Genomic DNA, 12,023 nt, shown 5'->3' with positions numbered 1-12,023 from the left:
AAATGATAAAAAGAAACACCTTCATGATGTTTTCATTTCCCACAACATGATTGCCACTACTGTTGAGAATGTTCGAGATATTTTCCTTGAATTTCTTCTCTTTAACTACATGAAAGAAAAAATTAGAAGGTCGATCACCTTTGTCCATCCACATGAGTCGAGCTTGAATACATTCAGCCACTAGGCTTGCTATGCTCCTGTACTCTCAAAAAGATCTCAATGGTCATTAGAAATTCCACAAAGTGGGGATCATTTGGAGTAGTACTCAAAGCTTCTAATAAGCATGTCCATGGAACAACCCTCCAAACATTTGTTATTCGTGGCTTTAGCTTTCCCAGAGCTTTTGCTATGTGGGTCACCATCTTCATGCAAGGCGGAATTCCACCTCTAAAGCAAACAAGCATTCACACTTGCTTCATTGCACTAAGCAAGCTTAATTGCATTTGCGACCCAAGAAAAACATGTTGAACTTGAATGGGATAGGACCCTTATTCATGGAAATTAAAGCAGTAAGCCCAAAATTCAACCATAATGGAAATGGTCTGATGGGGTTCATGGTAGTAAAGTAAAATCTATCATGCCTTGTAGCTCTCCAAGTACTATCCCCATGTCTATTATGCCATGCGAAAGCTCTAGCACCGTTCACCTACTCAAAGCATGACCTGTTAAACAACGAGCAAGCCTCCATGAACTCATTCCAAACATTGCATTCTTGTACAATCATCCTGCATCCTGAATGTAAGCGATCTTTTGTGTCAATCACCTAGTTCCCATCACCAATGCTTATTGCCTGTTTATGCAGTGCAGTCTTCATTCTACTCTAGAGTGACACCCTCTACATAGGTTGATTAGGGGCATATACAAAAACAACAAAGAAGCTAACTTCTTGAAGTTGGACTTCAACCATAATAAACTTTCCCTCTTGATCACAATAAACCAAGCCGACAACAAGATCACACTTGATATGAAAGGAGGTCCCTCCCCTTCCTACATACATGGTAATTAGTGATGACCTGATAGCTGTTCATCTATAAACCTGTCACATTAGCATCTCCCATCTTTAATTCTTGTAGCACCAATGCACGTGGCCTATTTAATTGCACCCCCCTAACATTCTAGGTCATCAAGACAAGATTAGGACACACTTTAATTCATTAGTCTTCATCATTCATGTTCTCTTTATCCATTTCTTCACCCAAAGGAGCGAATAAGCTAGCAAAGCATTTCCGTGCTTTCCCTTGAGCATCCTAAGAGAAAGACCATTTGATGGGTTAGCAACACCTTTTTGCATGCTGCCCACATCAACATTCCTTTTGTGAGAATCATGACTAGTCTGCATGTTCGCCACCTCAGCTTGTAGGTTGCAAGGTGCAGCGTCATTGCCACCTCTTGATGTGATAGTTGACAACTTATTGAACGATTTTGAACTAATAAAGGCATGGGCCAAGCGAATGAGCATGGGTAGGGCAAGGGTAAAACAGAGCATGGTGTCTGTGTGGCAAGAAAGAGCTCTTCATCTTGTACTACAAGAGTGGGACACTTTTTAACAAAAATGAATGTAGAGCACCGCTTGCTAGAAGGCAATGCTAGAAAGGTCCCTAGTATATTGAAGGATGGGTGTTCATAGACTGAATGGGTGCCTTCCAACCTTATTTCTTTAATACAGACACTAGAAAGGATTTGCAAGTGCAACTGTCTATTGCAGGGTTTAGAGTTGTCGCATCCCTACTAGTCGGCGAGCCCCACCACTCCCACATTTATCTTATGAGTGGGTGCTTGGGTTGGGGGTCTTTATCTTGGGTAGCTCGTAAATTTTGCAACCAACACATTTTGTGAACTGTTTGCCACCATGCAAGCCATAAAGACCCTCAGTGGACCTAGTGTTGGAGCTACTTTATATTAGTGTTGGAGATAGTACTTTTGTAGGGTTGCCTAGGGTAGGTTTGAAAGTCCTTTGCACAGGAAGATGTTTTATGGGTTTATGAGTGGGGGGATCCCTCGTACACCACCTCACTCAACTCACCATTAGGAAGTGCGAGGATGAGCCCCCTATGAGAGCTCTTTTTCAAGTAACACTTGAACACATGATTAGCACTAACACCTAATGCTAATGCCATAGACCAACAAACATTAGTCGAGATTAGTGTAAAAATCTCCCACATTTCGAAAGACCTTGGGAGGGCCTAGTGTTGGAGCTACTTGTAGGGTTTCCTTGAAAGCTGTGTAATGTTGGAGCTACTTGGTGGTATATGATTAGTGAAATAATTCCCCCAAGTTTCCAAACACCTAATATTGGAGCTATTGGAGCTACTTGTAGGGTTGCCTTGAAAGCTGTGCAGCAAAAGAGGTTTTGTAGGTTTAAGAAGGGTTCTTGGCTATGGTGATAAGGAAGGGACTGCCAGGATGAGTCGTAGATAGAAAGCTATAGAAATGCCTGCTTTAGGGCTCTATAAAAAAACAAGAGAGTACAAGTACTCATGAGCACTGCCTTAATTTTTTTGATTTTTTAAAACTTTTATAGAGCCTTGGAGAATGTCGATAGAGAATGATGATCCTGATGAGTTGATTGTGGGTAGGGGGATTGATATATATGTGTGTGTGTGTCTATGTAGAGAGAGAGAGAGAGAGAGAGAGAGAGCGCTAAAAATAGAAGGTAGCATGGGCACTTTTGAAAAAAAGGAAGACTTGGCCCAAAACAATTGGAGGGACCCTTTTTTATGAAAGTGCAAGAAGAACAGTGCCCTCGTAGGGAGTGCTGATAAGGATGAGATGAACATAACAATATCCAGACTACCTCACAACAAGTGTATCGAGGAGCATGATGCATGCGTGAGAGACTGTAGCTACTACCAACATGTTGAGAAGGGACTTAGTCATAGTAAAACTCTTAGACACTCCTAGATTATGATTAATGAAACAAGGTGGGGATATCCCACTAAGGCCCTACCTTTTGGAATGTCATTATAAGTCTAGGTGTAAAGTAGCTTGATAAATATTTACTGTAACTTGTAAAAAGGCGATAGGTGTAAATTGGAAGGAAAGGAAAAGAGGAAAAGCAAGTGAAGGTGAAGGAATATGGGGAAATGTAGATGAGTGAAAGAGAGGAGAGAAAAAGGTGAAAGAGGGGTGTGTGTGTGTGTGTGTGTGTGTGTGTATGTGGTGTAAAAACAATCGATTCAATTAGAATCATTTCATTTCATCAATGAGATAGACACGGAGATGGAGAGACGTGCCTATTTTGGCAAGAGTAATATAAAGGTGGTGTCATACAAGAGACAAAGAGAGTCTCCATCTTTAAAGAGAAATACCTAGAAAGACAAAAGCATTTACAATCGTCAACAAAAGACAAGAACATTTAGGACCTCCACAAGGCAAACAAAAACCTTAAACCCTAAACACATTAGAAGCCCTTCAACTCCTACTAAACCACACTGAAACCGTAGACTAACCACAATTTGCATGACCAAATGAACTAACTTCAAAACTATGGACCTAATTAAAAACTCAGGAACCAAACATCCCTTAAGTTTCCAAAGACCTTAGGAGGGCCTAACGTGTGTAGGGTTACGTTGAAAGTCTGCACACAACAAACAACAAAAGGAGAGGGGGTTTAAGAAGGGATTCTGGCTATGGTGAGAAGGAAGGGAGAGAGCCAGGATGAGCCGTCTGCGAGAGCTCTTCTCCAAGTATGGAAAAGTGGCGGTTGCAGTCCATCTCTCTGTCTCTGGCCTCTCCATCACTGGCTTCTACCTCGCCATCACCAACAATGTCGACGTAGAGGGCGTCCTTCACAGAGTCGGTCTCTTGGGCGCCCCTGAGTCTCCTCCTTCACCTCCTGAACTTACCCACGACGTCTTCCTCGATCCCGACGACATAGGTTCTTCTTCCACATCCGTTCCCCCTCAGATTTCCACCACCCAGCAGCCCAGAGACACTTCCCTGCTCTCCGGCGGCGGTGCCCTCGCCCTCGCCCTTCTTTGTAACAAGGCTCTGCTTCCCGTCCGTGTTCCCCTCACCTTCGCCCTCACTCCTCCGATCGCACGTTTCTTGGCGAGGAAGAATTTGTACAAGCCTGGCGGCTAAGATGTCCTTGTGCGCATACATACAGAATAGGGTTTATCATACCCGCCTTACAAACCCATGACTATGTACTGGGGATTGTAAGACGATCGCCTTCTTCAAGTCACTATTTGAGTAATGTCTACTTGACCTGTCCCCCCTTCCGCCTGCCCTCCCCCACTGCCCCCTTGTCTCTTTCAGTAATTAGTCTGTTCTAACCAATGTTCCTTGTCCTTTAACTTCTGTTTACACGTCTCCATCCCTCCTTGTAAGATCGTGTTTATTTCATGCTTTCATAGTTGTTTAAACTTGTTTCTGTGACATTGTCAGGGTCATAATGTAACCATTAAACTCTTTGAAAGGGGTATAAAACTTCTCAAAGGTTGCTATCGTCTGTCCTATGACTCTCGATAGTAGCCAAATATAAGCCGTCGTTTATCATTTGCCAGGGTTTTAGCATTTTTAATTATTTTTCGTAATGATGCTCTAATATTTCAATCTGGTTTCACCTAAGTTTGCATGTTTTGCCCACACAGTTCTGCATAAATTGTATTTTTCCTTAGCCAGCCAAATTACCGAGTCAAGTCTGCTTAACACACACAAGTGGCATGAGTTTCATGCTCATTCTGTCAAGTCAGTAGCTCAAACTTAGCTTGAAAATACTTCCTTAGACGCAACAACTCCTTGCAAAGGTAGGATGGGATAGAAGGCGTTCTTTGCTACCTTAAAAGAGAGAGAACGTCTTAAATATGTGCAACGTTAATAAGCAAAGCAAAGGTGTTCCATGCCTCCATTCATACAGATTGCAATGTGTTCTGCTTTCTGTCCTGTGTGTATTCTGAATGTCAATGGTAGCTAGCAACATATCAGATCTAGGCTGGTGAAATCTTTCTTCCACACACCGTTTATCTAAACATGACAGATATGGAGGGACCTGCAGTGCTGCTAAATACGACTTTCTAAAGAGAAGTGACGTGCCTAATGTTCCCCTGCCTGGAGAGAGAGAAAGCATTTCTTATTAGCACATATGCTGGTGGAGATGTCATAGGAGCTGTAACCGGCCTTCAGTTTCCTAAAGGGCAGTAGACCATAACTTGCATTGCATATTCATTATTCACAGCCGCATTGCATCATTTCCAACCACTTAACTTAAACAACACCACTTAGAAAACAATTCGAGAAATAAATGGATGGAGGCTAGAGTGCCCTTGCTCAATGAAACCAAGTATAAGACACCACACTGGCCCCAAACACTTGGCGTCCCTTTCGGTATTTATTTATTTCTTTAGGAATGAAAGTGGTACATACAACAAGGGCTCTCCCTTGTGCTTTGCCCCATGGGCAATTCCACTATCCAAGCCAAAACCTTGGCTATAACCTGCATTCCATCCTAGTGCACACACTAGCACCCAACTGCCAAGGCAAAGCTAAGGCATTCACCATTTGTCCATGACCAATTGTAAAGGTATCCAAGTATTTCACAAAGATTGTAACCAACTGTTATTGACAAGGCATCTAGACACTTCTCGAAATGCTCAAGCAGCCTCAAGGATTCCAAATGCAATACACTGTCCCTCGGGCACTCTCCCAGGCACACCCTCTGTAATTGAGTGTCTGCTTAAGCCTGTAAGGTCTAGAGGAAGCTCCAAACAATAGATGGAGCAACGACAAGCTTCCAAAAATCACCAAATGCAATCACATGAAAGGGATAGTGACTAGAAAACCCAATCCAGCTTCAACAGACTTCAATCCAGCTTCGAAACAATAGATGGAGCAACAACAAGCTTCCAAAAATCACCAAATGCAATCACATGAAAGGGATAGTGACTAGAAAACCCAATCCAGCTTCAACAGACTTCAATCCAGCTTCGAAACACCTCCAGAAGCGACACATCTAGTGTCGAGGCTAGCAGGAGTAACAGGCAGCTAGGAGAGGGGAAGGAAGAGAGGGATTACAAGTTGGAATGAGAGAGAGAGAAAGAGCAAGAGGATCACGGGCAGGAAAGAGAAGATGAGCATGTCGTACAGCAAGGGAAAGGGGCTGTACAACAGGAAATGAATGTCCGTATAGTAGTCTTTGGAATCCGTGCAGCAGCAAATTAGCATCTGTACAGCCAGCAGATTAACGTCCATACAACTTGCCTTGGGAGTTGTGAAACAGTTGGTATAGTAGCGATGAATGCTCCGTACAATCAACCTTGGGATGCGTACCTCTTTTGTACAACCAGCAATTGATGCAATTCAGCCACATTGGCTCACATGCCAATCAAAAGTTATGTCCGTACAGCAGGCTAGCAATCTGTACAGCAGCGTTGAAAGCACCGTACAATTGGTACGAACACCTTAAATGCAGTTCTTGCAGTCTGTACAGTCGTACGGATTGCCTCGAGATGTGTGCAAGTAAAAAATGCAAGGTGTCAAGCCTTCCTTGGACTTCGTACGATGTGTCCTCTTCACCTTGGGATGCGTGAAAGAAGAGAAAATCGACGTCCAAAATCTCTGTGCATGAGGGGCTGCCACGTGGTCCCCTCATTAATGCTCTAACCCTTGCAAACCAATGAAACATTGGTTTGCCCCTCACATTAAAATGCCTAATCCCTTCTAACCAATGAAACATTGGTTTCCTTGGGCCTAACTTTAAGACCCCTCTAAACCTTGCCTTGCCCCTAGCAAGTAGGCCTAGTGTGTGCACCTAGGGACTTCTAGGAAGTGTCGCTTCCCCTGGGCTAGCCCCTAAGCCAAAGTTAGTCACGGTTCATAACTTCACGTCCCCGTGACATACCCTCCTCTTGAAACAGCAAACTATCAAGTTTGCTGCTATAAGCATAAACAACCAGCAATGATGATATGGTCTAGGAGAGCGCGCGAGTCCATCCATATATCAATGCATCATCCATGTGGAGTGACTAGTACACTTATCATAGAAGTCCCATAGCAGATGTATTGTCAGCAACAATACCTCGGGTGAGACATACAGAGTCACCAAGCGACTTCTAGATATTGTGAGCTGTCTGTTGACAAGGGGGTGGAGGAACTACCCCCCTCTTGAGCATCAGGCAATGCTCTAGACCTATGCTCTGTTGAGCCTGAAGGAGCTACAACCGAAGTCAGCTCAAAGCACAACAACTGAGTGGACTACACCACTCTGAGTGAAATCTGCTAGTTCACTCGCCTCCAATAAGTTGAACCACACACACATCACAATAATGGATCCTAGGAACATAGATCTCGGTACTCGAAATCCTTTCAGACTTGCATCACCGCAAGCTGAATTGGTTCAGCCGATCTATGCTAGACTTGGATCCTTGTCTCATGGTTCAAATCAAAAGCCAACGAGCATGTACTAAATGGATTTATTGCTCGAGCGGGCAACAAGAGCACCCAAAACAGGCATGTGATACATGGATGTGCTGCTCTAGCCATGCCGGGCAACAAGAGCAATCCAACAGTAACCAGGACTACTTATTCTGCAATTTACCATTCAGCCTAGAAGAGGAGACTCTCCGTCTTCCAACTGATACAAAAATCAACAAAACTAGTAGGGAAGAATCATCCTGCAAATTACCATGCAAAGCTAGCAAGGAATAAACATCTTGCAAATAACAAAGCAGCCTAGAAAGAGGAGACTCTCCAATTTCTGGCTGTTACAATTATTCATACCAATATTACTGCTTTTTACCAAAGGAAAACAAATCTCCTAGCACGTGTGGCTGTCCTTTTTCGCTTCTTGTGCTCCCATAGGTTGTTTCCGTTTACGATTGGGGCAATCTTTGGCCTGATGGCCCTCTTCTTTGCAAAGGAAACACTTTCCAGCTTCAAGTAGGGCTTGCCGTTCCTCAGGAGACAATCTCTCTCTTGTACAGGGCTTACTATTAGGTCGTTGGTCCACATCAAACTTGACTTTGGTTGTCTTGGCAAATTTCCTTTTCGTGAAAGAGTCATCTTGCTGCTTACCTTTGAATCCTGGAGTCATCCCTTGCATGAGAGAATAGGCTGTAGTAGCATTCTCAATCAGTTGAGATATGTTGGAGACCTTTGTCTTGGTGCAATAGTCACGAAGCTCCCTTGGCAGCCCACAACAATACTTTTCCACCTGCTCAGACAATGATATGGTCCTATACGAGCTGACTGGCAATAAGTCCTCCTAGAACTTTTTGTTATACTCTTCAAGATTCTTACAGTTTGTGGCATCCAACTTATGCCATGCTGTCATTATATCTACTTCAAAAGTAGTGGTGAGCCAAGCAGATGAGAAAACTTGCTTGAACTCAATCCAAGTGTTAGGGGCTTTACCCTGCAAAAGCAAAGTGGTCCACCATTGCAGTGCATTACCCTTCAAGAAGGTGGCTGCCTTTCATACCTTGGAAGATTGTGAAATGACCACCAGAATAGGCAGCATCAAATTGTTGCACAAATGTCAAAGCCTTCAATCTGTCCTGCATCCCATTGAAGGTTTCAAACTTCATAGCTGCCCTTCCCTCCTTATAATCTTTCAATTTGCCTTTAGGGGTGAGATTGTCATAAACGGGGGCCTGTAAAAACGGTGGGGGCGTCATTGCTCCCGCATTCTGAACCATTTCAACCGTACCCATGGTGGGGTTTGGCATTCCAGGTCCCACTCCCTGCATCTGTGGCATACTCCAAGTGTTGCTTATCCATTCCTGGCAACCCTGTCTGCATACTGGGCTACATCCCTATGTTTGCATACATCATATTGGCATTTGCAGGGGGTATTCCACCCTCCATCTGCTGTTGCAAATTCTGCATTCCTGGCAGCTACCCAAGTATGTACCAGGCATACTAAGCCCTTCGGTGGGCTGTCCCACCATTGACTGAAAAACTGATCCTCCGCCAAAATATCCTGGATGCTTCATGGGCTGAGGGAGGACTTGCTGTCCTTGATTAACTGAATGAAAAGTATTGACATTACCCGCTACAGGGGTGATTGTGGGCATCTCTGGTGGCTGTCCACTGAAAGATACACGCCTTTGAGTCTTCTTATGCTTTGTCTGCTTCTTCTCAGCTGTCTTTTTGCTTCTAGGGGGAGCATTAATACCAGGATAAGCTTGCATAATCTCCATGAAAATCTGTTGCAGCTGTGATAGGGCTCCCACTGCACTTTGCATTTGTAACTAAAAAAGGGCATTGGGATCAAGCTCCTCTACCTCATCTAACTCGTCTTGCGAATCCTCAGTGGCATGCTCAGGAGAAACATGTTGTCCCTCATCATTCTGCTCTTCTTCACCCTCATTGGTGTTGTGCTAGAAAGATAGGGAGAGTTTGAGAGTGATTCTGAGAGAGAACTAGAGAGAATTTCTTCTTCAAGAGAGAGAGATAAGGAGCCAACTCCTATCTCTGATGCACAAGCAACGTCTTCATCAACCATTTCTGTAAAGTTTGAAGGAGAGAGAGCTCAAGTGACCTCTCCAAACGAAGCTCAATGCCCCAATCGATGGCCAGCTCCAATAGCTTCTATCTAAGTCGTAGAAGACACGCCAAGCTCGTTGACTTGTACAAGGTTGCTTCTTCCTCTACAAGCAGCGGCTGCTCCTCCAATGCCTGAGTTCCCCTAGCTTCTCCAAACGACTTTCACATGGTCTTCTACACAGCCACGGTGCTCACGACCTTCAACCTGCAGCAAATGCGCACACCTTCAACCACAACCTTCTCTACTGGCTCTGTCGGCCAATGATCTACCTTCGACTCCAAAAGCTCAAGCAACGCCTTGCCAAGCCTCTACGACGAGACACAGCACTGCCCAACGACCCGCATGTCAGTGCCCATTGACGGCCTCACAAGCCAAGCAAATGAACGGCCAACATAATGTTGCGGCATCCTGTTGTTCATGCCCAAGTGAAGCAGGTTGGCCTTGACAAGTTTTGTAGCTTGCGTTCGAGTAAATGCCTAGCTTTAGGCCTTTCACATGCACATAATCCGCTTTGATGCCATAGCTCTCTGCGAGCAACTCCAACCAAGTGCTTCTCCTGTAACAATAGCTACTAGCACCTTAGCACCTTCTGCAGTGCCAACGAACCTGCCAGCGACTGCCTTGCCAGGCTCCAAAATGGCCTCCAACTTCCAACTGCGCTTCCTCTCCAACAAATGTCGAACTCCAAGCGGGCTTCCAAAGCAATCGACGCTAGCCAAGCGGCTCTTACACCGTGCTCCAAACTACATGACCAGCCTTCTACTACGAATAGCTTGTTGCCTTCAAGAGCTTCTCCACACGGGCTACTCCAACAATAGCTCCGCACTCAAGTCACCAACTCCAACGCTTCATGACTCCCATCCTTGCAGGTTCACCATCGCACGCCCGTGCCAACAAAGCCTCTCCAGTAAAACCTTCAATGCTTGATGACCAGATTTCCTCCTCAGAGATTCCGTCAATGGAATCTAATTACATTTCGTCGAAATCTTGAAGATTTTGGCTACCCATATAGTGACACGTGGCACAAGTAGAAAGGTCATACCCTTATCCTCCCCCAGGGTCCACTCAACCCTAGACTTGGTCAACAAGGCACCCTTATCTCTAACTGTCATGTCATCTGACAAGTGGTAGTCGCTTGCCATGTCACCCCGCGTGCCACATCAGCTACCACATCATCCTTATCTACCATGGTGGCAGCTACATCAACACTGCTAGGTCAGTAGTCCACATCATCTGCCACGTTAGCAAACACGTCACCTGTGCCACATCATCATTACTCAGTTAGCTATCACCTCATCAGTGCCATGTGGCACTCTGACTCCCTTGCTAATATCACCAGACCCTAGGTTAGTCAAACAGACCCTGGGTTAGTCAAACAAACCTTAGGGTTATTCAACCAGACCATGGTTAGGTCAATCTGACCTTGGGTTAGGTTAGCCAGTGCCACTTGAGCTGTCCAGTCAACACTGACCCTTGCAGGCACAGTTACCTCTTCACAGGCACTTCGTGTGACGACTCCTACCACCTCAGCATAGAGCTCCACAGGCACAGTCCCTGCTAGGCACAGTCACTACATGTGACTCCCTGACTGCCACATCATCATTGAGCACATTTGCACTCCTTTTGCCCCTCCACCTAGATCAAGTCGTATCTCTTGATCCAGGAAGAATTTAAGGGCGCTCCACAAAGAAAAAACGGTTGATTTTTTATGCTCTACGCGCTCGTCACATCATGTGCATATTTCGATGCAAGTATCACTCACTTTTGAGCCTCGCCACCAAATCCACTTCTTACATGCACATCCGCCTCTACATCGATGCATCTGACCCAACATTTAAAAAGAACAAAAGAAAAGAAATTACTTGCTGTTCTTTCATCGATCGACGGTTGGTATAGATCTAGATCAAAGTAGACTAGATCACCATAGAGGGGACGCTTTGAGTCTCCCCAAGTTGCCAATCTAAGCCATGCCCAAAATTCCCAACTAGTACCTACTCGAAGTCAATCCATACACTCACATACGGTTTCACATCATCACATTACTTGAAACCTGACGTTCATCAGTTCAGTGAGCAGACTTTAGAGTGTTCAGAGGCATTGCATATTGTTCAGTGGGTAGATAGCACATGATTTGATTTCACACAGACATGCCATCATTGTAAAGCCTATTCGGCTATTTCACGGCATTGTGTACATCATTTCAGCCTTGTAAAGCCTCTTGGCTATTCCCGACATCATTTTCTACAAGCCTGTAATATAGATCAGATTTTATCTATTGCAGTTCTATTTTCACCGACAATTCAGATTTCACTTACTACAGTCACTGTTTTACAGTTGATTCAGATAGTGATTTTCACGACACTTTGAGTACATTTCTTGCACCATGTCTACGACTAGCAATCTCAATAGGCATCTGCTAAGCTAGACAACTCTAATTACGACACATGGAAATACCGAATGGAGAGCATTCTAGTACTTTAGGACAAATGGGAGTATGTCGATGGATCTACACCTAGACTATTTGACGATCCATCCA

The 12,023-nt window shown here is 44.5% G+C and overlaps 1 protein-coding gene across 1 annotated transcript; it reads left to right on the top strand.

Moving 5' to 3' along the window:
* The first annotated feature begins 3,539 nt into the window (after window positions 1-3,539).
* Window positions 3,540-4,209, top strand: LOC147886672 (transmembrane protein, putative (DUF1279)). Its single transcript, XM_087395718.1, has one exon. The coding sequence runs from the start codon at window positions 3,658-3,660 to the stop codon at window positions 4,081-4,083; it is 426 nt and encodes a 141-aa protein (XP_087251844.1). The 5' UTR covers window positions 3,540-3,657; the 3' UTR covers window positions 4,084-4,209.
* Window positions 4,210-12,023: the final 7,814 nt, after the last annotated feature.

Source organism: Dipteris shenzhenensis, chromosome 24 (assembly GCF_047967505.1).
Source record: "Dipteris shenzhenensis isolate YYH24624 ecotype China chromosome 24, Dip_SZ_1.0, whole genome shotgun sequence".
NCBI lineage: Eukaryota > Viridiplantae > Streptophyta > Polypodiopsida > Gleicheniales > Dipteridaceae > Dipteris > Dipteris shenzhenensis.
This window is presented reverse-complemented; position numbering and strand designations above follow the sequence as displayed.